The sequence below is a fragment of the Mustelus asterias genome, chromosome 3 (assembly GCF_964213995.1).
Source record: "Mustelus asterias chromosome 3, sMusAst1.hap1.1, whole genome shotgun sequence".
NCBI lineage: Eukaryota > Metazoa > Chordata > Chondrichthyes > Carcharhiniformes > Triakidae > Mustelus > Mustelus asterias.
In genome coordinates, this window is record NC_135803.1 from 99,391,080 (window position 1) to 99,417,193 (window position 26,114).

The 26,114-nt window shown below is 42.4% G+C and overlaps 1 protein-coding gene across 2 annotated transcripts; it reads right to left on the reverse strand.

The window, feature by feature from the left end:
- Positions 1–293: 293 nt before the first annotated feature.
- sec13 (SEC13 homolog, nuclear pore and COPII coat complex component) lies at positions 294–23,795 on the reverse strand. 2 transcript variants are annotated; one of them, XM_078209395.1, is made up of 8 exons: positions 23,755–23,795; positions 15,651–15,766; positions 12,602–12,753; positions 8,137–8,270; positions 7,555–7,688; positions 5,808–5,928; positions 4,187–4,333; positions 294–1,598 (listed from the first exon to the last, which is right to left on the reverse strand). In XM_078209395.1, exons 1-8 carry the CDS (start codon positions 23,758–23,760, stop codon positions 1,488–1,490), a joined length of 921 nt encoding a protein of 306 aa, XP_078065521.1. In that variant the 5' UTR covers positions 23,761–23,795; the 3' UTR covers positions 294–1,487. The 2 variants fall into 2 exon arrangements, with proteins under 2 accessions (XP_078065521.1, XP_078065522.1); XM_078209396.1 differs by lacking the exon at positions 23,755–23,795 and having other exon boundaries at positions 15,651–15,772.
- Positions 23,796–26,114: the final 2,319 nt, after the last annotated feature.

The following is a 26,114-nucleotide window of genomic DNA, read 5'->3' on the forward strand; positions in this document are numbered from 1 at the left end:
ACCAGATTTCCTTCCTGAAATAAAGGACATAGCGAACCAGATGGGTTTTTACAACAATCAATGAAAGTTTCATGGTCACTTTACTGAGACTAATTTTATCTTCCAGATTTTATTAACGGAATTTAAATTCCACCAGCTGCTGTCCCCAGAACATGAGCCTGGGTCTCTGGATTACTAGTCCAGTGACATCACCATCTCCCCCCGCCCCCCCACAAATTCAGGCAACAAGTCCTTTAAAGAGCAGATCCTCATTTTGAAGAACAGGATGTCAAAAAAGTCCTCGTATACATCAGTAATATTAAATCAATTTATTAAACACTTCCATTTAAACCAGTGAGTCAGAGAGCCACAGGAAGCAGGCACTAAATATTTAAAGCAGATGGCTTAATTTCTATTATTTTGTAATGAGGTTTTTAAAAGAGCCCACACGATACAACTCCTTTAGTTTACAGTTTGAATTATTCCTTGTAACAAAATATTGATGAAAATGGGATTGCAGCCAAAGGCTCATTTACAGAGACTTGAACACTGCATTCAGACTAGTTTGTAGGGGGAGAATGGGCTTTCAAATACTAGTGTTGCAGGCACAAGCTAGGGTGCACAAAGCCAGTACTAGAATGGATCAATTCCCCACATGGCCTCCCTTCTGAGTTTTGAAGCTGGAAACTCAACAGTCACTAACTTTTTTAAAAATTGAGCCGTTTAAAAAATTTTATTTGAAGAGATTTGGTGGCATTTTAAATTGTCAAGGCAAATCCAGGGCATGTAGCAAAAGGATTCTGGTGTAGGTAAAAGATTTGGTAGTTAGGAACATTTAGTGGAGAAACAGTGTAGTGTCATTGCATGACAACTTTTCTCCCCCACTTCTTAAGGTTAACTGATCAGGGGCTAACCTATTCCAGATTCTGCCTACACTACTCTGAAAGGGGATGGCCAGGAACAATTCAGGAACAACCCTTCCTTCCAGTTTGCTTGTTCTTCATTAAGGGAAATTCCTCAGAGGGAAAAAAAACAAACAAGCTCATTGCCTGAACACTGTGGTGTAGTTCTATGCTGTGGTTCCGATGCATTGGCCATCATGTTGTCTAAACATTCCTATTATACCATCTGTTGCTGGAGGTCAGTTATTGCAGGGTGACAAGACAAGCTAATGGCTTGTGTCAAGTGTACAGCCATGGGCTGTGACTACTTTATTGGTTTAAGCACCTCAGACACACGTTTATCGCTGCACCTGCCTTTTGATCAACTGATTAGGCAAACAGCATTCCTTACTGCCCCCTACAAAACATTCTGAACGAACAATTACAAAAGATCTTCTTTACATGGCACTGACAACAGGAATTGCAGCAATATAGTTTTCCTCCCAAACAGTATTGGGCTCCAGGACACAAAACACCTAATTTCTTTTGTTCCCAGTTTCTTGTAATCCATTTTATTTTGCCAAATATACAATTCAGGACACCATGGCTGTGATACTTCTTTGCCATTCACTGCTCATTTTGCTGGCCCTCTGTGATGCTCGTCACTGATCCCTGGCCTTTGTTCACATCACTGATGCAAACCCACTGGCCTTCCACTGACTCCTTCCATAAGCTGACCTGCATAAACAAATTAGAAAAGAGGGTGATGGTAAAATTATGTTACAATAAAAATCATACAGTACAAAGTACCTTTAAAACAGTTGCAAGATTACCTTTCCTGTAAGAACCATTTAGAATCACAAATGCAGGTGATTGAGGGGGAATGATAAAGCAGGAAACTATTTTTTGTTAATTAATTCTCAGGCAAGATTGACATTTATTCCCCATCTCTGAAGCCCTTCGCTAAGTTGCTTCTCAAGGGCAGCCATGTTAGTGTGGGACTGAAATCACGACTATCAACTGACAGGTTTCCTTTCCTAAATTACATTAGTGAACATTGGTTTAATATGACAATCCAAACAGCTCATGGTATTTATAATCTGTACAGGCTTTCTATTTCCCAATTTAGTTGGGGGTTTTAGAAATATAGGAAGAGTGGGTTAGTTAGCTCCTCAAGCCCGTCAGTCAGCGAGATCATGGCTGACTTGGGATCTAACGCCACATGGCCACCTTTGCCCCATATACCTTAGGATTACAAACATCTATTAACCTCAGATTTAAAAGTATCAACAATCAGTTGTGCTTTGTGGAAGAAGAGTCTATACTTCTACAACCCTCCATTTTAAATCCTTTGTTACTTTCTTTCCTGACGTCCACACACCACACACACACATCTATTGGCCTTCCTTGAAGTAGTGCTGGTTGTTTTTACAATTCAGTGGCCTTTAGGTTGCTCCAGAGGTTGTAGGACATGGAGACACAAGTAACACGAAGGCCAAAGTGGACAGGGGTTCCTTACCCTGAAGGACCTGTCAACCCAATTGGTTTTTAATGACAATCCTATTTCTGTGGCCAGTCCACTAATTGCTAGATTTATTGGATTCAATTTCTCAATTTACTTTGGGATTTGAACTCTCAACCTCTGGGTTGCTTGTTCAGCACTATAACCACTACAGTACCATAGCCATGATTTGTGGACATCATCTGAGTGTCCAGATTAAATTGCAGCCTCATAAATTATGGACAACTGATGTTAATTGATATAAGGAAGTGCAGTGCTAATTCAAGTAAGGAAAAAAATTGCATTTATATAGCACCATCCACTGTTGTAATGTAGTGAACACAGCAGCTAATTTTCACACAGCAAGGTCCCACAAACAACTGCGATAATGACCAGATCATTTGTTTTGATGATGTTGGTTGATCGAATGATGTTGGTCCAGACATTGGATAGAATTCCCCTGCTCTCCTTGAATAGTGATGTGATCTTTCACATCTGTCTGCGAGGGCAGCCTTGGCTTAACATCTCACCTGAAAGATGGTACCTCCAATAGTGCAGCGCTCACTCAGTGCTGCACTGGAGTGTCAGCTTAGATGAGATGTACAAGACTGTGAACCCAAAACAGAGCTGAGCTCTTTCAATGGTCAAGTCAGCAAAGGTACTTATCTGGTAGAGTAAGCTAAGTCATAGAGCCTTGAACAGGACCAACAAACTAATTAATCTGGAGTTCTGCATTTCCCAATTCCCAGTGATCCTCTGCTCGAAGCTGTGGAACTGGGCTGGAACACGTATGAGCTTGGCTGTAATGCCCTTAACAGTTGAACGGCCTGACATTTGCTTGGATAAAAAGAATAATATTGGAAGCCTACAGGCTTAAAGAATATCTGAAAAGGAACCAACACTCAAAAGAACAGGACGTTAGAACAAAAATCAAAATACTTCAAAACGACTGACAGTATACATGAAGTGAGGGAGAAATACAGTAAATAGTCAGAATTCATATCATCATCTATCAAAATGTGATTATAATTACACCACCCCCTTTATTTTTAGTAAATATACATCTGATCTTGTATTTGTGGAAGGCAAAAGGAGTTACTATCTATCTACTTCACAAAGGTTTTATTACTCTATTGTGTGAAAGGACTTTAGTGGAATAGCTAGGAAATTAAATAGAGTATTAAATAAAGCACAGAAGTGTTTTACTGATGAAAATATTCCCGACATCACCAAAGGATTAAATGTGCGATGTTGGCACAGTAAGATCATAGCAGCCTAATCATCAGTGGAGTACTCAAAGTAACCCCGCTCAGTGAATTGTAGACAGTGTTACAGACCCTCAGGAGTAAATTACAGGCTTGAGTTTCAATCAAGGCATTAAGATGGTTTATATGACATATAAAATAACAGACCCCTGGGAGAGTGCTATGGGCTGGAATTTAAATCAAGGTGATTCGGATTAGATCATGAACCACAGCTTTAAGATTAGATTACCACAGCCAGATCCATCCAGGGTGCATTTAAAAATATTGCATTATTCCTGTGGGATACAGCAGTAAACCAGACGGGAAAAATATAGAAGGTAAGAAAGGGGCAAGTGCAAGAAACAAAGGAAGCAAAAATTCTTTAGAAAAAAATAGAAATTGAAGCAAAGATATGACAGTGATTAAAATGAGGGTTTCTGAATGCACAGGGACAGCTATTTTATGCGCATTTCAAGTGCCACATAGTCATTAAAGATCAGGACAGTGCCTCTTCAGAAATTCAGAGATTGCACATGCCATTCATTAGGATAGCAGACACGTCCAAAGCAAGCAATTATTACCTTGTTGTCGCCTCCAGAGACGGCTAAGATGTTGCCCGTGATGGACCAGCTGACGTGCCACACTACATCATTGAACTTGTGCAGCAGTTTGTGCGTCCACGTGTTCCCAGCAGGGTCATCACAAATCCAGATGAAAACTCTGCCATCCTGTGGGACCCAGAGGTTAATCATTGAATCATACAACAACTTGTATCCATACAGCACCTTTAATGTAATAAAACAGCTCCGAGGCATTGGAAGGTAAAACCTGACACCACACCACACAAGGGGATATTAGGGTAGATCACCAAAAGCTTGATCAATATTCCAGACCATAACTCACTGAGTTTTTAAAAATCACATCTTTCACCTCCTTTTCCCAATTATCTCAAATCTATGGGGTTGCTCTCTTCACCCTGTATTAAATCACACAACTAACAAAGGATTGCTTTTATAATTAAAGGTTTAGAACATGCAACTCTAAACCAGCAGATCAGAGTTTTACATCTCTAGTGGCAAGTTAAAGGATTACCGGGTGCAAAACTGAAAACTATGACTGAAAAAGTGACACCAGCATTTCAATAACTATACTTAGATTTCCAGTGCAGTCCTTTTGTTAGTATCTGGGACTAAAGCCTGCCATAGAAAACCTTCAGTCCTGATTTGGGACATCCATTTTCCATCTACTTCTCTTTCTATCCCAACATTGCCCAGTCTGTTAGGCACTAGCCATATGTGGCTAATTGGAAATCCAGATGTTGTGTATTCAGAAAGTTGAAATAAGTAATAGATACCGCAATTGTGCATGTGATCTCCACATTCATTCACATGGCGTATGCATGTGAGCCCTTTTGGGTGTTTGTGGTCAAATAATATGAAAAGCAAAATGGGAGAGTTTTTTGATCATTGAATGCTTTACTGGTTTACGTTCATTCAGTGAATATGCACATATGGAGTATATTGCCTGCATTGTACAAATTTGCACAAGGTGTTTTATACTAAGACTACTGCATGTGGCTAAACAGCAACCTCCACTGGAAAAAATTGGCACTAACCTCCTCTACCACTTCACAAACCTAACAGCACGTATTGGTTCCAGCACTTCGTATTATTTCAGATTTCCAGCATCTGTATTTTGCTTTGATTATAGCACGTCCAGGTGTCCTGCTCCCAAAGCACTACCAGCTCTGCTGCACAAAGCTCCTTCACCTTTGATTTACTTCCAGCGTGTTGAAGCATCTAACGTCTGCTGGGAAACATCCCAGAGGTGTGACCCCTTAGCCCAACACTATGTGGAGGAGGTTTAGAGGGCTAGTACAAGGAACAGTCAATGCCCTCAGTCCAGTTTCCTCGCAAACAAAAAATAACAGCCCACAGCCGCTGTTTTTATTAACCTTTCTGCATGCTGTGTGATCTGTCTGGATGTGTACTACGAGCAAAAAGCATTGCAAATATCTCCAAAATGTGAGATATGATCAGTTTGGCTATTCCTCACATCCCACCCTCAAACAAAAAACATTTACTACAGCAGGCCCCAAATCACTGCCATCATTAGAAGTCTCCTGTTTTGTCCTGTGCTGACTATCCAGATGGCACTGATTCACCACACTTTGCTCACACGTCCCTGATGCACAGAGCTTACCTGGGAGCAGCTGGCAATGGTGCTCGTGGGAAGTCCAATAGATGGAGCCCAGGCGACATCTCGAACCCAGTCACTATGGGCCTCAAGCTTTTGATCCTCCTTCCACTGACCTTCCTCTTCCCTGCAGCAGAAAAAAAATCAAATAGTGAGAAACATTTCTTAAAATTACTAAGGGAATAAGTTCAAATCAAATGTGCAAAATATTACAGAATGGAATTTTCTGAGGGAATTATTGAGATAAATTTCATATACAGCATCTTGCATTTACGTAGTGCATTTAATACAGGAAATCATCTCAAGTTGCTTCATGGGAAGGTACTCATACACCATCTGAAATGAGCCAAGGGAGACAATTAGGACCAGAAGTTTCTTATGTTTGTGGACAGAGGGAGATGGTGAGGTTAGGGAGGGAGTTCCAGAGCTGAAGGCACGCTCCTCAATGGTGGGATGAAGGGAAAGTCAGCAATGCCCACACAGAAAAATGGGACACAATTCAAAGTTCCACCCATACTGCTTAACATCACGGCTGAACTGTACCATGTGAAAAGGCTGCTTGTTGTTAGGCACATTTATCATATTATGTTATGTTATGTTCGAGGGAAGATTGGCCTTCAGGCCAGCTTGCTTTGATAAAGTACAATTGATTGCTGGTAGGCTGCTCTTAATCCATCACCTCACATCACTCTCCCAACGAACATCAGTCACAGGAGACTTGTCACCAGCAGTATTGCATCCTAGTGTTAAAAGGGCAGCATGGTGGCACAGTGGTTAGCAATTCTGCCTCACAGGGCTAGGGGCCCAGGTTCAATTCCTGGCTTGGGTCACTATCAATGTGGAGTCTGCAAGTTCTTCCTGTGTCTGCGTGGGTTTCCTCCAGGTGCGCTGGTTTCCTCCCACAGTCCGAACGATATGCTGGTTAGCCATTGGCCATGCTAAATTCTCCCTCAGTGTATCCAAATGGGCGCTGGAGTGTGGTGACGAGGGGATTTTCACAGTAACTTTATTGCATTGTTAATGTAAGCTTACTTGAGACACTAATAAATAAACTTAAAAAGTTCAAAATGCTTTCTCTAGACACAACCCTAGTTGGGAAGAATAAAGTTGACAGCTGTGCTGCTGGATTAGTAAACACAACGTGCTCACCATGGTTGACATCTGACTTGCACATCTGTCTGTGAAATTTCTATGAGTGGTAGGCATTTAACAGTGATATGAATCAACGGAAATAAACTTTTCACTCCAAACTGTAACAATCACATTATTAATCACTGGCAGCCAATCGGGATAGCAACACTGAGAACCATCTGGTTCATTAATATCCTTCAGGGGAGGAAATCTGAAATCCTTATCTGGTCTGGCCAACATGTGACTCCAGAACCACAGCAATGTGGTTGACTATTAATTGCCCTTCAGTTCAAGGGCAATTAGGGATGGGCAACAAGCGCTGGCCTTATCGCGACACCCATGGAAGAATTGAAAAGAAAAGTAGGACAGGTGCAAAGAGGGATGGAACAGGTAGATTAGAAACAAGAAAAAATACTGCAAGACCGTATGAAAACAGTGAAAGCAAACTCCCTCCATCTCTCATTTCAATCCCACATGGACTTGTGTAGGTCTGATGATACTTGCCTGAACTCTTGTCTGTGTATCCTCTGCACTTGTATGTTTAATACTAATGTAACACCCCATTTAGCAGCACAGAACCAAACTAGTAAGCATTTTGTATACAGAGACTGACCAAACTTACTTCCAAATTTTGACTAGATTGTCACAGCCTCCTGACACAAATCTCTTGACATAGTTTGGCTTCTGCCCCGAAGGCTGGTCTACAAGACTCCCGGGTAAAACAGCAGGAGCCCAGCTGACAGCGTTGCAACCGATCTGCAGGGAGAGATAAACAAAAGAGAGCCATGTTTGAACCTGAGCCTCCCCCAAAAACTTAAGTCATTGACAGGCTGTACAAAACAAAGGCTTCACATAGTCACAACTCCTGGCCAAAATGGAAACGAGTGGATAGTTCTCTTGTCAATTGTATTTGGAAATAGCACTGCTTTTAAGTGACTGGCATTGATTTTGCACTTATGATATATATTAAGTAACTATCTTTCAGTCATCGCATTTTGCTGAGATATAATCGTGTTTTTATTGGGAGATTTTGCTGTAGTTTCGGTTTCAAATACTGTTTGCTATAGTTTGTAGAGACTGATTAAATACACTGTTTGTTGTAATATAGATTCTGTTTGTTCTAACATAGACTGTTTGCTTTAAGTCCTGATTCCAATTATTTAAATATTAGTGTTAATATTCACTGAAAAAATAATTTTCGTACCGTGTGCGCATTGCTGATTTTCTTCATTTCCCACTGACCATCGCCTGGGTATGAAAGCACCGAGATTGCACCGTCCGAGCTGCCACACGCGAGGATCAAGCCAAACTCATGGGGTGCCCAGCATAAAGAGTTGACTGCAACAAGAAAGCCAGAATCTCTCAGTTCCAGATCATGCTCCTTTTATAACACTGATACACCAGCTGCATGGACAAAATATAAAATACTTTGACACTAGCCTATTCAGTCAGAACCTCGATGAAACAGCTACTTATGTCAGGGATTAATGAAAGGAAGCAGAGGTATTAATATTATCGAGTTAGCTCCAATGCCTGATTCCTGTCCCGAGCCACACTATTTTCCACCACCTGCACCTTAGAGGATTGGGTGATTTTGGAACTCTCTGCCTCTGAAGACAGTGGAGGCAGGGTCACTGAATATTTTTAATGTGGAGGTTGATAGATTCTTGTTAGGCAAGGGAATCAAAGGTTATCAGGGGTATGTGGGAACGTAGAACTTGAAACACAAACAGAACAGCCATGATCTTATCAAATGGCAGAGCAGGTTCAAGGGGCCGAATGGCCTGCTTCTGCTCCTATTTTGTGTGTTCATATCAGGAACTAATCTAATTCAGGGCATCATAGGAACAGACATTCAGGACCTCAAACCTGCTGAGCCACTCATTAGAACATGGCTGATCGGATTGTATCCTGAACTCCACATTCTCACCTACCCCGATAACTTTTCACCCCTTATCAGGAATCTACCTACCTCTGCCTGTAAAATATTCAAATATTCCACCATCTTCTGAGAAAGAGAGTACCAAAGACTCATGACCCACTGAGAAAAAAAAATCTCCTCATCTCTGTCCTAAATAGGTGACCTCTTATTTTTAAATAATGGCCCCCTACTACTAGATTCTCCCATAACAGGAAACAACTTCTCCATATCGACCCTGTCAAGACCCCTCAGGATCTCATAGATTTCAACCAATATTCTATATGTTAACATAAACATCTTGCCTGCCTTTGAAACGGCTTTAATCAAGCTTGCACCCATAAAAAGGAACAGAATGATCCAGGTCAATTGTTCACCATGCTGAGTGGCTCAAATACTGGGAGGCAGAGATTCAAAGTGAGAGAGTTAGTTATATGGGAAATTGGGAGGAGTTTTTTCCACTGGAAAAGGTAATCAAGCTATTGAATTAAATTACGATAGATGACTGAAGTGTACAGTGGAAATGGGTTAGAAACAATTTGATGGTTTTTTGGATGGAGAAGGGTTTAAGGTAAGAGTCATTCTGCAAAGAAATGAATTTGTTGAGTCCAATGATCTTTCCCGGTTCCTATAAACTCTTGTGTTGTGTTTCAACATGCCTTTCCCAAATCACATTGTTTAATAAGCAATGATCAATACGAAAAGCTGAATGCTGCAGATGTTGCAAATCTGACAAATACTTAGAAAATGCTGGAAACACTCAGCAGATCTGGCAGCATCTGTGGAGAGAGACAGTGTTAATATTTCATGTTGATGAAATCGGAACCTTCCACCTCCACACCATGCTGTGTCATAGCCTACATAAGCAGGCTCCTCGGAGCTCATTTCTACTCTCACAGTCTGGCTCTAAGTTATTTTAAGATGCACAGGTCATAGCAACTTCTCTCCTGGCACAGGAGAAATGGTTGGCAAAGTCTCCTGTTTCAGCATGTGCGCATTTGCTTATCTGTGCTTTTGTTCTAAGAACCACATTTTTTGGAATCGTCTCTTCACAGTTTGGGCAGTATTAGCAACAAGTATTCAGGTCAGTTCAATATTGTTAAAAAATAAAGTTTCCTGTATTCAGATTATCTATGCTCATTACTTTAAGCTTTAAAGTTCCCTTTACTCAACCCCATACCTGGAAAAGCATCTATTACTGTACAAGTGTGATCTTTTTCCACTTCCCTTGCAGACAAACTTGTAATGGAGCTTTTAATCAACCGATAATATTGTATCGCTGTACTTCAATTCAACTCTTTTGTAAAACTATAACAGACCATATCTTTCAGCCTTCCTACTACACTATAGCATCATATTTATATCGTAATATGATGCAGTAGTGCAGGACAATCTGCTGGGGAAGGAGAACATACAAAGATAGTGGTCCATGTTGGAACCAATGATATAGGCAGGAAACAGGTTGAGGTCTTGCAGGCAGAGCTCCAGGAAGAAATACATAAATATTGAAGAACGGGATCTCAAATCTTTGGATTAAGTTTTTAAGTTTATTTATTATTGTCACAAGTAGGCTTAAATTAACATTCAATGAAGTTACTGTGAAAATTCCCTAGTCGCCACACTCCGGCATTTGTTCGGGTACACTGAGGTACATCAGCATGGGCAACGCACCTAACCAGCATGTCTTTTGGACTTTGGGAGGAAACCAGAGCACCCGGAGGAAACCCATGTAGACACGGGGAGAACATGCAAACTCCACACAGACAGTGACCCAAGTCGGGAATCGAACCTGGATCCCTGGCACTGTGAGGCAACAGTACTAACCACTGTGAGACCGTGCCACCCTCCCAGTGCCCACTCCCAGTGCCACATGCTAGTGAGTACAAAGCAGGAAGATAGTGCAGAGCATGGCTGAAGAAGTGGTGCAGAAGGGAGGCATTCAGATTCCTCGTGCACTAGGACTGTTCTGGGGCAGGGGACGTGTGTGCCAGCTGACAGGCTGCATCTGAAGCTAAGTCTAACGTCTTTGCAGGAAAGTTAACACGTGATGTGGTGGCACGACGAGGAGTATCAGAACGTAGCCACAGAGAGCAACACAAGCATAAAATACATGCTGCAACTGTACAAAACTCTGGTGCGGCCGCATTTGGAGTATTGCGTACAGTTCTGGTCGCCGTATTATAGGAAAGATGTGGAAGTGTTGGAAAGGGTGCAGAGGAGATTTACCAGGATGTTGCCTGGTATGGTGGGAAAATCATATGAGGAAAGGCTGAGGGGCTTGAGGTTGTTTTCGTTAGAGAGAAGAAGGTTAAGAGGTGACTTAATAGAGGCATACAAGATGATCAGAGGATTAGATAGGGTGGATAGTGAGAGCCTTTTTCCTCGGATGGTGATGGCTAGCATGAGGGGACATAGCTTTAAATTGAGGGGTGAGAGATATAGGACAGATGTTCGAGGTAGGTTCTTTACTCAGAGGGTAGTAAGGGCGTGGAATGCCCTGCCTGCAGCAGTAGTGGACTCGTCAACGTTAAGTGCATTCAAATGGTTATTGGATAAACATATGGATGATATTGGAATAGTGTAGATTAGGGCGGCTTTAGATTGGTTCCACTGGTCGGTGCAACATCGAGGGCCGAAGGGTCTGTACTGCGCTGTAATGTTCTATGTTCTAAAAACCGAGGGCGGACAAAGGTTAACAGGACAAAGAACTGTGTCAAAAGAACAGGAATTACATGGAGGAAAGGGCAAAGCTGAACAGCATGATATTGGAATGCAAGTATCAATGAGTTTGGTCACAAATAAGATGGACAAATTACAGGCACAAATTGTCACGTGGTGTCATGAATTTATGGTGAAAACAGAGATCTGGCTTAAACATGGTAGGAGTGAGAACTAAACATTCCTGGTTGTAATATATTCAAGAGGGACAGGGAAGAGAAAAGGTGGCAGTATTGATGAAAGGTAATATTACAGTTCTACAAAGCAATGATATACAGAAGGGTTCGATTTAAGGAACAGAAAGGGAGCTGATATATGGCTGGGTATTGAATTTCCAGTCAAGGTCGATGACTAAACTGGCCAATTTTCTTCTTCCTAACCTCGAGGTGCTATAATTGGCCTCAGCACCCCTCGCATTCTCAGCTGAGATCAGCTAACTCACGAGATAATAGGAACCAAACATGGGACAGTCCTGGTCTCTGGGCGTCAGATACCACTGTAGTCACTGGGTCATCAGGAGAGCTCTGGTGACATATCCCAAAATACAGTTATTGACTTCCACTTTATCCCCCCCTATTAAAGGTTACCTCAATTTATACGAAGACTTAACCCCAGTGCAGGTAAACAACAGCTTAACTCTTACAGGCTGCAAGGAGCTCTTTTTGCTTTTTGTCAGTTTTAACATTAAAGAACAAAGCTGACTCCTCACTCCATGACAGGCTAACTGGCCGACTTAGCAAAATCTGGCACTATCTCAGCAGTCTCACACAAAACAGAGTAGGGAATGTGTCCAGCAGAATGATGCATTTGCCATGATTGTTCTTACTCGATATTCAGCAACAATAGATTGTAGCACACAGAAAACCTGGTAAACTGACTGCATCGTTTATGTCTGACTGCCCAGACAGCAGGAATAAAAAAATCCATCTACCTGAACAAAGATTTGAATCTCAAAAGACATTCTATATTGCTCAGTCAAAAAATTCTGTTTAAAAAGTATTGCCACCTGTAACCTGAACGCAGCAAAGCTTACCGGATGAATCGTGGCCTGTGTATTCATACATCTTGTCCCAAGTTCCATTCTCCTCCTTCCAGATGATGATTTTCCGATCGTACGAGCAAGAGGCCAAGATGTTGCCGTACATTGGGTGAGCCCATGCCACCTGCCACACGGGACCTTCATGGCTGAACAAGGATTTATTCAGTTAAATATGTAATTGATCAGATTTATGGTGGTAGATAAATTAATTGCTTTATGTTGGATGGGTGCTTCAGCTCATTCCAACTCATCAGGTACTGGTCTAGAAGTAGCATTTCTACAAAGTGTGAGTGCGAGAGCGAGAGAGCGCGGGAGAGAGCAGAAGCGGGCGGGGGAGGGAGGGCGGGGGAGGGAGAGCGGGGGAGGGAGAGCGGGGGAGGGAGGAAGGGGGGAGGGAGGGGAGGGGGGGAGGGAGGGGGAAGGGGGAGGGAGTGAGTGAGAATGAGAGCGTGAGAGTGAGAGTGAAAGAGTGAGAGTTAGAGAGTGAGTGTGAGAGAGAGTGTGTGGGAGAGAGTGAGAGAGAGTGAAAGAGTGAGAGTTAGAGAGTGTGTGAGAGAAAGTGAGAGTGTGAGAGAGAGTGAGCGAGGGAGTGAGAGAGGGAGTGAGAGTGTGTGCGCAAGCGTGTGTGTGTGTTTTGCAGGAATTTCCCCTGAGAAGAGTGGATCTACAAGCGACAGTCAGATTGGGTAAATAAAAGCAAAATATTGTGGATGTTGCAAATCCAAAATAAAAACAGAAAATGCTGGATAAAGCTGCATCTATGGAGAGAAGGATCTAAATGATCCTTCTACAGAACTGCTAAACATTAACTCTGTTTCTCTCCACAGATGCTGCCAGACCTGCTGAGTTTATCCAGCTTTTTCTGGTTTTAAGTCGGTATGGGTTGGTTCCTTTCTCAAACATGTCAAGCCACTAGCCCATGAAAAGGATTCAGTGCAGATATTTAGAAACTCTGTGATCTATCGCAGAAGGTGCTGTACCTAAAAACGGACCACTTGCTTAAAATATACATATTCTTATATTTTGGGCAGCAAGAAAGTCCTTCTGCAAAAGGAGTTAAATTGTGCAGACTGGCAGTGGTATCTGTGTGGGTTTGATTCTGATTAAATATCAGGTGGAACAACTTGGTCTTCGGCCATCTGATGCTGTTGTCATTTGATTCTCATCATTCCAATGTAAGCAGCTTGCTGATGGCCCCAACAAAAAGGCAAGAGTGGCACAGTGACTAGCACTGCTGCCTCACAGCACCAGGGACCCAGATTTGATTCCTGGCTTGGATCACTGTCTGTGCAGAGTCTGCACATTCTCCCCGTGTCTGCGTGGGTTTCCTCCGCGTGCTCCAGTTTCCTCTCTCAGTCCAAAAGACGTGCTGGTTAGGTGGATTGGCCATGCTAAATTCTCCCTCAGTGTACCCGAACAGGTGCTGGAGTGTAGCGACTGGGGGAATTTTCACAGTAACTTCATTGCAGCGTTAATGTAAGCCTACTTGTGACATTAATAAATAAACTTTTGAAATAAAACTTAAATAAAGAGTTCAACTGTCCAAAGAGCCTCGAACACAAAGTGGCATGACACAGACCTGTGTTTAGAAACAGGCAGGTTACATAGATTCCGAAACTGAACACTAGTCATTGGATCAGATATTTCAACATAGCTTTGGGGGGGAAACATCTCCTGTGACCTCCAGGTGTGCATCAAATGAGAATCAAATGACAACAGCATCAGATGGCAGAGGACCAAGTTGTTCCACCTGATATTTAATCAGAATCAAACCCACACAGATATCACTGCCAGTCTGCACAATTTAACTCCTTTTGCAGGAGGACTATTTCTTGCTGCCCGAAGTCTCACTATAAATTGTGACGCAAAGCTGTGGCAGTTTATACTTTGAAAAAAAAAGATTATGCCCTTTAGCAGAGGGCATGCAAGAAGAAGAGGAACAAGGAGGGATTACAGGAATGCTCACTAGACAATGTGAACTAAACAATTCTCATCATTCACTTCTTACCGATGCTGAAGCTATAAATTAGACAGTTTCTTGTACTTATTTCATGCTCACCAAATAGTTTGAAATTACAAATTTCATTCACCACAGTATCCCAGGAGGGAGGGGAAGGATCTTAGGGCATGGGCACCACAGGCAAGTCCACACCAATTGTTGTCCCAAGAAGGCAATAGTGAGCTTTCTTGAAAGCAATTGATTTTATAACTAAGTGACTCTTCAGAGGCCATTAAGAGTCAACCACAGGCTGCACATTAAGACCATCTAGTTCCAACTCTAACGTCACCTGACTCAGCTCATCGGCTTCTGAAGCCCTCATCCATGTCTTTGTTACCTCTATTCCAACGCATTCCTGGCTGCTTCCTATATTCAACCTGCCATTAACTTGAGATAATCCAAAATTCTGCTGCCTGTGTCCTTTCTCACACTAAGTCTTATTTACTCATTATCCTGTTGCTCGCTGACTTACAAAGTTTCCCTGCTAAGCAATGCCTCAATATTAAAATTCTTATCCATGTTTTCAAATCTCTCTACGCCCTTCACCCCACCTACCTGTAATCTCCTCCAGCGACACAATCCTCAGATGTATCCTCTATATCTCATCAGCAACCCTAATTTACTTGTTCCACCATAGGTGGCCATCCCCTCAGGTGCCAAAGATCTAAGTTCTGGAATTTTCTTCCTAAACCTCTTCTCCTCTCTTTCCCCCTAAAAGATGCTCTTCAAAACCTAACCCTTTCAACAGATATTTGGCCATCTTCCCTATTATCTCCTTAAGTGACGAGGTGTTAGATTTTCCTTTTAATGCTCCTGTTAAGTGTCTTTGGGACATTTTATTACTACACAAATAAAAGTTATTATTGTTGTATGAAATAAATTTGAGTTGAGGAATGGCCAAATCTATCTGGAATAAAGGGAAATGAATGGTGTTTTAGTTTTTCAGAAAAGGAAGTGTGTGGCTGAATGCTGTCAACAAAGTTGAACACATGTTAACACCTCGAGGGGAAGAAGACCTCTTGATAATCAAAACTTTCCACTTACCCCCTCAGGTCAGCAACAAGGATCTGACCTCCATTTTTAACATCAAATATCTTCACAGAACGGTCTGAGGAGCAGGTTGCAAGACGGGTGCCGTAGTAATCCATCTGCGCATCATGCTGCATGGGAATAGGTGGGGGAAAGCATGAGTAAACTTACACTGCATGCTGCCACTGCTCAAATTACACCAGTAGCTGTTGTCAAAACAAACATTTTCATTATGAATTTTAATAACCCAAAGATCCCTTGTAGTGATATTTGCAGTTATCTAGATGGAGGCATATCAGAAATATCCAACAAGAATATGAAGCAGCTATTTTCAAGCTCTTAGCTACAGAGGTTGGAGCCGGTACCTAGAGTAGGTAGGTCAGCACATCAGCATTTCCTTAGCTACCTTCGCAAAGCACATCAACCTTTAACAGACAGCTAATTGACTGGAACTTGAAATAGATGATGAGCTAGGCTTTTGTTGTTCATTTCCTTACTGGCTCAGGTTGGGATACATATCACCTTCCAGTTGGTCTTCAGTACCTCAGCCCCATATGGCAATGTCAGCAGAATATTCGACTGTATAAGGCATGGCAGACCAGCTTGATCCTATCAAACATCCCTACCTCCACCCCCACAAACAGCATTTCCTATCATTGGATCTTCGGTGAATACTGTCCCTTGTTCTTGATCCCGTTCTATATCCAAGAGTGGCTGAGACCAACTGAAGTGTCTTAAATGGTACCCTAGGGATTGCTAAGCCGGCAAGACCAGGATCAAATCAGGGCTCTTGCGATACGTCTGGCTTTAGTGCAAAGCTAATGCTATTACCAGTGAGGCAATAGTGCAGAGAGGGAAATATGAAAGGATATAAAAGCCATATTCCACGCAGTAAGTTATTTGCATGGATTCGAAGGTGCAACTTGAACAGGAAGCCACTTAATGAAGCCTTTGAAGCTTGATGATTAGAAGGATGTGATCGGTGGAACAAAAAGAGGAGCAAGCTGTCAGTGCAACCTGGTAAATGTAATCAGCTAAATTCTGCACAGCGACAGTCACGCTGCTGATGATTAGCTAATCCTGAACATTGCTGAGAATTGATGGGCTCAACTTCTCTCTGCATTTTAATCTACACGCCCTTGATTCCATTTCACAATGCTCTTTGATTTGTAGTTAACCTGAATGAATCAATTTTATTTGAAGTGTAAATAACCTTTACTGATCAACAATGATACAGCACATGTTAATTTGTATTCTTATCCAATTTTGATACACGGGCAACAAACAGCTCAATAGCAGAGAAACCTATAGTGTATGATACAGACAGCACTCAGCCTCCCTATCCTGATGTTTTACCTGATCAACACTGCCATCCTCTGGATTTGATATTACATAGCCAAAGGGTCTCCGAGTCACTCCTCCATCGACACAGAGATTTTAACAATGATTGGTCTCCAGCTCAACAACGTGAAGAGCAAAACCATCATCTCTAGTTACAAATTTGCACCATCACCATGTCACCCTCCCTGACCACTGTCACAAGCCAAAACAGTTTGTTCACAACCTCGGCCTTGTTCAACCCAAGCAGATTCCAATCCCATATTCTCTCCAACACAAAGACCAGCTCTGTCTCCCTCCTTAAAATGATCCACATGCTGCTAAAGTGCCTTTGTCACCTCCATAGTCAACTGTTTCAATGCTCACCAACCTTCCATTTCACATTCTGTAACTTTGGTTCACCCAAAACTCTGTTGCTCTGGTCCTGGTTTCTATGATTCTATTGTGTATTAAGTGTCACTGGACAACCAGTCCTGTCTTCATCAACTGCAATGGAGATTGGACCTTAACACCTAAAATTCTAATTCTCATTCTTGTGTATAAAGCCCTCCATGGTCCTGCTTCCCCCCTCGTTACTAACTCCTTCAGCCTTACAGCTCCCTTCAAAATCTCTGTTCCTTGGACTGCATCACCAAGCACCACTTTCTTCACTCCATTGGAGCTATATCTTCAGTCTCTAGGTCCTACTGAACTGGAACTCCCTCCCCTATCTCCTTTGAGACCCTCTTTAAGACATAGCACTTTGATCTAACTTTAGGTCATTTCACTAATATGATCCTTGGCATTCATTTTTCCAGATTCCTCCCTGAACTCTGCTCTCTCAGGTGGGTGTAAAAGATCCCACGGCACTATTCAAATAACGGCAGGGGGTTATCCTTGGTGTCCTGGTCAATATTTATCTGTCAACCACTACCACTAAAACAGATTATCTGGTCATTTATTTTATTGCTGTTTGTGGGATCTTGCCATGTACAAGATGGCGTTTCCTACATTATAAAAGTGACCACACTTCAAATGTATTTCACTGGCTGCAAAGGGCTTTAGGCATGAAAATTACAATATAAATGCAAGCTTTCTTTTAAACAAGTAGTTTTTTTTCAGTTTCCAGTGAAATTATGACAGACCAGGAAATGCGATCAGGAAGCAGGTGCCAAGCATTCCTTCAGAGAAAGATGTGGTCTATACATTTTTAATTTGTAATATGAGAGTGAAGTGTAGTGGGATGTTTAATGGAGGGAGTGGGAAAAGGATCGGACTGCCTGTCCCATCTGGAGAACACACAGAATCAGCGGTGAAGGACAGAGGATTTCAAAGGGAAAGACAAATAATAGGAAAAAAATCCTGCTGTGTTGGCATTTCAATAAGAAAATCAGGATTACATTCACTATAGATGAAAGCAGTTTGAGTAGGTACGTAATGCTCACCCCGAGATACCAGCTCTGCAGTCTGTATGTCAAATTCATTAAACTAACTTTTTAAAAAACTTCTCCCTCAAAGATTTTGCACTTTTTAAAATATAGTTTTAATAATATCATTGCATTGTGATGAGGCATATGGGATCCTAACCAGTACTGAGTATTCAACAAATGGTGGGGGGGTGACAGAACCCCACCTCTGTTTAAGTCATAAATATAGATTGTAAATAGCTAAGCCTTCAGCATTGATCGTTGCAGCACCCCATTGATAACTAACTACTGCCAACCTGAAAATGACCTGCTTATTGTTTTTGTTCTTTAATCAATCCTTTATCCGTACTAACTTATGAGCCCCAACCCAATGAACCCTTATCTTGTGGAACAACCTTTTGTGTAGCCTCTTATCGAACACCATTAAAAATCCAAATTGCATTTCTTTAACCATCCTGCTGGTAACATCCTCATAAAACTCCAGCAGATTTGTAAAAAGAATTTCCCTTCCATGGAACTGGGATGGAACATTTAAGTTATGAAGAGAGATTGCGTAGGCTTGGGTTGTTTTCGTTGATGCAGCGAAGACTGAGGGGTGACCTGATCGAGGGTCATGAGAGACATGGACAGAATGGATACGTTGCAGCTGTTTTTCAAATGAAGGGTCAGTCACGAGAGGACATAGGTTCAAGGTGAGGGGCAAGAGGTTTAGGGAGAGGGGGAACGTGAGGAAAAGCTTTTTTACCCAGAGGGTGGTGACAGTCTGGAATGTGCTGTCTGGGAGGATAGTGGAGGCAGGTTGCCTCACATCCTTTTAAAAAAGTATCCGGACGAGCACTTGGCAAATCATAACATTCAGGGCTATGGGCCAAGTGCTGGCAGATGGGATTAAGTGGAAGTTCAGGTGTTTCTAATATGTTGGTGTGGACTCGATGGGCTGTATGATTCTATGATTCAACAATGCTGACTCTGCTTCATCAGGAAATGATTTTCATGGAGCATAAATATGATTTCAGTAGTTTCTAAAAAAAAATTGTTGATCTTTGGTTCAAAGAGCTTTTCTCCCAAAAGTCTGTCTAGTCCTTGCTGCTATCCTATAGGGTACATTACCAAAAAAAGGAAAGTAGTGGAGGTGTGGGAATTAAGCAGCCAGGGTACCAGAACCTGGTAGCTAACCAGTGACATTTCCTCGAAATGCTTTGGTGTAGATGCTGGGTGAGATTGTGATCTGGTTGGGTTTACAGCTGGAGTATGGTCCTTCAGGTCAGGTACCCAATGGCGGCCAGTGTTTCTGGAACCATTTCCCAGAACAGGCTGTAATCCTCTTAGAAAGGAGGGGTAAGGCATGAAAACTTTTAAAAAACACATCAAAATATCTCATTTCCCACATCACAGTAACCACAGAGCAACAAAAGATGGGTGAAAGTGTGATTTTGTCAGCACTGCCCAGTGCCAGGAACAAGAGGGAAACTGGTGGTCACAATCAGAAGTATTTTTAGCTCCTAACTTTTGCATTTATTTTCAAGGATAACAGGCATGAGAAAATACAGGTTCTTATAACAGACTTGGACACCAAAGGCTCTATTTATGGGAGTACAGAAGATCAAGATGAAATCTTGTAGAAATGTTCAAAAGGGTTTAAAAACATTTATCTGACTCTCCCTAGTTGGGGAATTGCTAACAATGGGTCATGAATTTAGATCAGTACTAGAAGCAGAAAAGAATATTCCTTTCTACTGCAAAAAGCTATTAGAAAAAGGAATCACTGATTACAGCGCAGCCTGCACATCATTCCTGAGCGACCAGTATTCCATGGATAAACCATTGGAAAAATCTCCAGTACATTCCAGCATATATCTTGCACACAGGCATCTACTTTCTAGTATAAGTAAGAAATAAGTAGTAGTAGCCCATTCGGCCCTTCAAGTCTGCTCTACCATTCAATAACATGTGTTTGTGTTTATAATTCCACATTCCCATCTACCCCTTGATAACCTTTGACTCCTTTGCCTAACAAGAATCTACCTACCACCATCTTAAAAATATTCAATGACCCAGTCACTGCCTTCTGAGGCAAAGAGTTCCAAAGTTGCAAAACCTTCAGAGAAAAATAGTTCCTCATCTCTGTCCTAAAAGGGTGACCCCTTACTTTAAACAATGCCCCCTAGTTTTGGACTCGTCAACATTAAGAGCATTCAAATGGTTATTGGATAAACATATGGATGATATTGGAATAGTGTAGATTAGAGGGGCTTTAGATTGGTTCCACTGGTCGGCGCAACATCGAGGGCCGAAGGGCCTGTACTGCGCTGTAATGTTCTATGTTCTAGTTTTGGACTCACCCACAAAGGGAACATCAATTCTGCATCCACTTTGTCAAAACCATTCAGGGTCTTAGATACATGCTTCAATCAAGTCAACTTGAATGAGTGCTATGAAAATTTTTGTTACAAGTCTTTCAAAATTACAGAATGCAATTATATTTGCTTATCGACCTCCCTCCCCTTTCCAAAATTACTGAATTTACCTGTGCCCACTTTCCATCAATGCAGCACTGCTCCAACTACCCGATTCCCTTATTTAATATACTGGTGAAACTAAAAATTATTACTGAGTAGTTCCTCTTGCAAAGTGAGAGCCTGTACTGTGATGCGCAAAAATGAGACAAACTGCATTGCAGTTTGTGGGATGTGCAATGGACAGCCAGCTATTAGAAATAATTGCAGCGTGGGCTTAAGTGTAGTTGGGTTTAAGTGACAGAAACAAGTGTCAGCCCCAAATGCTCTATTTCCCTGAGATTCAGCTGCCAGTTACAATCTGCAAAGGGAATCCAGGCCTCCCCCAGGAATGCTTTAACTGGTTGATGCAGGGAGTGATAAGCACTACCTGTGACCTGTGAAGTAGATGGTTCAAAAACTCTTAAAGGACAACATATCTACGCTGAAGCTTTCATGATAGGGGCATAAATACAGCAAGTTCAAATTGCACAATGATCTGTTCATTAAGCTACAGTAATATAGTTAATATACGCAAAATTTATCAAGCTAATATTCTCCACAGTTAGTTATCACCTGATCCATTTCCATCATCAATTTCAAGAGTTTCGCCATGCGAATTATAACAAATTTCAAAGGTTAGTCGACTTCATTCTTACTAATTTTCAGGTTACAAATCATCTAACAAAAAAAATTAAATTGCAACAAAAAAATCACCCAATCACTATTTGAATTGCGAAGTGATGTCACTTTGAGGTATGCTGCACTGGCCATTCAAATAGCTGAAGTGTTGAGTGGTTGCAAGGTGCAGTGTAGAACACTGAACCACACCTTCATTAGTTCACTTGGTAGTGTAGAACCTGAGGACAGCTGAAAAAAGAGACATGCTATTAAAGCTTTGCATCTTGCACTCATCAGGACAGCAGGTCTCAAAGAGAAGAACAATTTACACTGCATAAGAGAATTGAGAACCAATCAGCACCCTCTTCCACTTAACAAGCTGTGATGAGATGAGCTTGTACAAGCAAAGTTCAAGGAGTTTACAGCAACCTGAAACCCGATTAGATTGCAGTCTCATGGCCATGACTCACTTGAAGACATCTATTTATTTATTACTTGTGTACATGTTCTTTTGTGGTGGTTTCGTCCCATTTTTGTGTTTTCCCCAAATATGGAAGTTTTTGTGAACTTCCAGAGGAGGGTACCTAGTGAAATTGGAATAATGTTCCACTTTTCCTGCCCATATTAGCATCAAGCATTCCTCAGGTGAAGCAGATAAACTACAAAAAAACAACAGCAGTAGGCCATTTAGCCCCTCAAGCATGATCCGCTATTTAATAAGATCATGGCTGATCTGATAGTAACCTCAAATCTACTTCCACCTACTCCGATAATCTATCACCCCTTGTTAATCAAGAATCTATCCACCTCCGCCTTAAAAACATTCAAAGGATTTGTTTCCACTGCCTTTCAGGACTCATGGCCCTCTGAGTGAAAGAAAATTCTCTCATCTTAGTTTTAAATGGGTGACCCCTTATTTTTAAACACTGACCCCTAGTTCTTGATTCTCATACAAGAGGAAACATCCTCTCCGCATCCACCCTGTTAACACCCTTCAGGATCCTGTATGTTCCAATCAAGTCACCTCTTACTCTTCTAAACTCCAGTGGATACAAGCCTAGCCTGTCCAAACTGTCCTCATAAGATAACCTGCCCATTCTGGTCTGGTAAATCTTCTCTGAACTGCTTCCAACCTATTTACATCCATTCTTAAATAAGGTGACCAATACTGTACACAGTGCCCCAGATGTGGCCTGTATCGCTGAAGCATAATTCCCCCTACTTTGGTAATCAATTCCCCTCGCAATAAATGATAGCATTTTATTAGCTTTCCTAATTGTTGTCTGTGATTCATGCAGTAAGACACCCAGATCCCTCTGCATCTCAGAACTCTGCAATCTCTCACCATTTAGATAATATTTTTTTATTCTTCCTGTCAAAACGGACAATTTCACATTTTCCCACATTTTACTCCATTTGCCAGATCTTTGCCCAATCACTTAACCTATCTATATCTCTTTGTAGTCTCCTTATGTCCTCTTCATAATTTACATTCCTAACTACCTTTGTGTCATCAGTAAACATGGCAACCATCCCTTCAATCTAAGTCATTTATATAATTGTAAACAGTTGAGGTGTCAGCACTGATCCCTGTGGTACACCATTCATGCTACTCTTGCCAACTTGAAAAAGGCCCCTTGATGCCTACTCCCTGCTTCTTGTTAGCCATAGTAAGAAGTCTCACAACACCAGGTTAAAGTCCAACAGGTTTATTTAGTAGCACAAGCCACTAGCTTTCGGAGCGCTGCTCCTTCATCAGGCCTTCATCATGTTCCTTCATTAGCCAGCCAATCTTCTATCCATGCTAATATGTTATCCCTATACCATGAATCTTTACCATGAGGATTGGATACAGAGTAAAACTTCCTTCACACTGTTCCTTTAAATACTCCTGTGTCAAATACAGGATAAAGCTTCCTATGCACAGTCCTTTTAAATACTCACAGATAAGGTACTAGACTGCCCAGGACACATACTCATGAACAGTTTTACTGCTGAAGGACTTTGCTCTGCAGTGTAGGATCAGAACCATTAAGGAATTTCCTAACATTCAGCTTTCCACTCCCTTAGCCTTTACCAATGCAGTTTCAAACATTCACATAGACATACAAATGTATCTTAATAAAAACCTCCAGATTCAGACTGAACTACATTCCCTATAAAGTGAATCAATCTCTAAATATTTTTGATGGTAGCAATTTAAGCAAATTGCAATTCTTTGAGAATTCATACTGTAATAATAATGGCTGATCCACTTACAATCATATCCTCATGGGACGTATCCACTGTATTAATTACAGAAACCTATGAAAAAAATACAGACAGATTAAGTGAAATGACCAGGACATTTTTAGTGGAATCTTTTCTCAGGAAGGCAAAGGATGTTTAGCCCACTCCCAGAGCTCCTGCCATACAAGGCACACCCATACAGTCACTGTATCCTACACTTCCAATTAAATGTCCGGACCGCAACCTCAGAAGAGTGCTTCTTACTCACCAGTGTGATTTTTTTTTTGTTTGCACTCCAGTGGCCTTTCAGAAAAGGCTGCAAATGAGCACCAAAATTTCTGTTGTCCCTGCCCTCGCCCTCCCCAATAACTCATTTCACATGGAGCCCTTATAATCTACCGACAGAGGAAGCTTGCATCCTGAGTGGGAGTTAGGATTTGAACCTAATCTAGTTGATGAAAGGCCAGAGTATAACCCACTCCCTGAATTACATTTCTGAAGCCCCTGGCGCTGCAGAAATCCAGTAAGAAGTTTAACAACACCAGGTTAAAGTCCAACAGGTTTATTTGGTAGCAAAAGCCACACAAGCTTTCGGAGCCTTAAGCCCCTTCTTCAGGTGAGTGGGAATTCTGTTCACAAACAGGGCATATAAAGACACAAACTCAATTTACATGAATAATGGTTGGAATGCGAATACTTACAGCTAATCAAGTCTTTAAGATACAAACAATGTGAGTGGAGAGAGCATCAAGACAGGCTAAAGAGATATGTATTGTCTCCAGACAGGACAGCCAGTGAGACTCTGCAGGTCCAGGCAAGCTGTGGGGATTACAAATAGTGTGACATGAACCCAATATCCCGGTTGAGGCAGTCCTCATGTGTGCGGAACTTGGCTATCAGTTTCTGCTCAGCGACTCTGTGCCGTCGTGTGTCATGAAGGCCGCCTTGGGGAACGCTTACCCGAATATCAGAGGCCGAATGCCCGTGACCGCTGAAGTGCTCCCCAACAGGAAGAGAACAGTCTTGCCTGGTGATTGTCGAGCAGTGTTCACTCATCCGTAGTCGCAGCGTCTGCATGGTTTCCCCAATGTACCATGCCTCGGGACATCCTTTCCTGCAGCGTATCAGGTAGACAACGTTGGCCGAGGTGCAAGAGTATGTACCGTGTACCTGGTGGATGGTGTTCTCACGTGAGATGAGGGCATCTGTGTAGATGATCCGGCACGTCTTGCAGAGGTTGCTGTGGCAGGGTTGTGTGGTGTCGTGGTCACTGTTCTCCTGAAGGCTGGGTAGTTTGCTGGGGACAATGGTCTGTTTGAGGTTGTGCGGTTGTTTGAAGGCAAGAAGTGGGGGTGTGGGGGTGGCCTTGGCGAGATATTCATCTTCATCAATGACATGTTGAAGGCTCCGGAGGAGATGCGGTAGCTTCTCCGCTCCGGGGAAGTACTGGACGACGAAGGGTACTCTGTCCACCGTGTCCCGTGTTTATCTTCTGAGGAGGTTGGTGCGGTTTTTCGCTGTGGCGCGTCGGAACTGTCGATCGATGAGTCGAGCGCCATATCCTGTTCTTATGAGGGCATCTTTCAGCGTCTGGAGGTGTCTGTTGCGATCTCCAGAGATCGGTTGCATTCTTGGACACACGCATCTCCATTAAGGACGGTCATCTCAGCACCTCACTATACCGCAAGCCCACGGATAACCTCACGATGCTCCACTTCTCCAGCTTCCACCCTAAACACGTTAAAGAAGCCATCCCCTACGGACAAGCCCTCCGAATACACAGGATCTGCTCGGATGAGGAGGATCGCAACAGGCACCTCCAGACGCTGAAAGATGCCCTCATAAGAACAGGATATGGCGCTCGACTCATCGATCGAGTACTTCGAACCTTCGTCGTCCAGTACTTTCCCGGAACGGAGAAGCTACGGCATCTCCTCCAGAGCCTTCAACATGTCATTGATGAAGACGAACATCTCCCCAAGGCCATCCCCACACCCCCACTTCTTGCCTTCAAACAACCGCACAACCTCAAACAGACCATTGTCCGCAGCAAACTACCCAGCCTTCAGGAGAACAGTGACCACACAACCCTGCCACAGCAACCTCTGCAAGACATGCCGGATCATCGACACAGATGCCATCATCTCACGCGAGAACGCCATCCACCAGGCACACGGTACATACTCTTGCAACTCGGCCAACGTTGTCTACCTGATACGCTGCAAGAAAGGATGTCCCGAGGCATGGTACATTGGGGAGACCATGCAGACGCTGCAACAACGGATGAATGAACACCGCTCGACAATCATCAGGCAAGACTGTTCTCTTCCTGTTGGGGAGCACTTCAGCAGTCACGGGCATTCGGCCTCTGATATTCGGGTAAGCGTTCT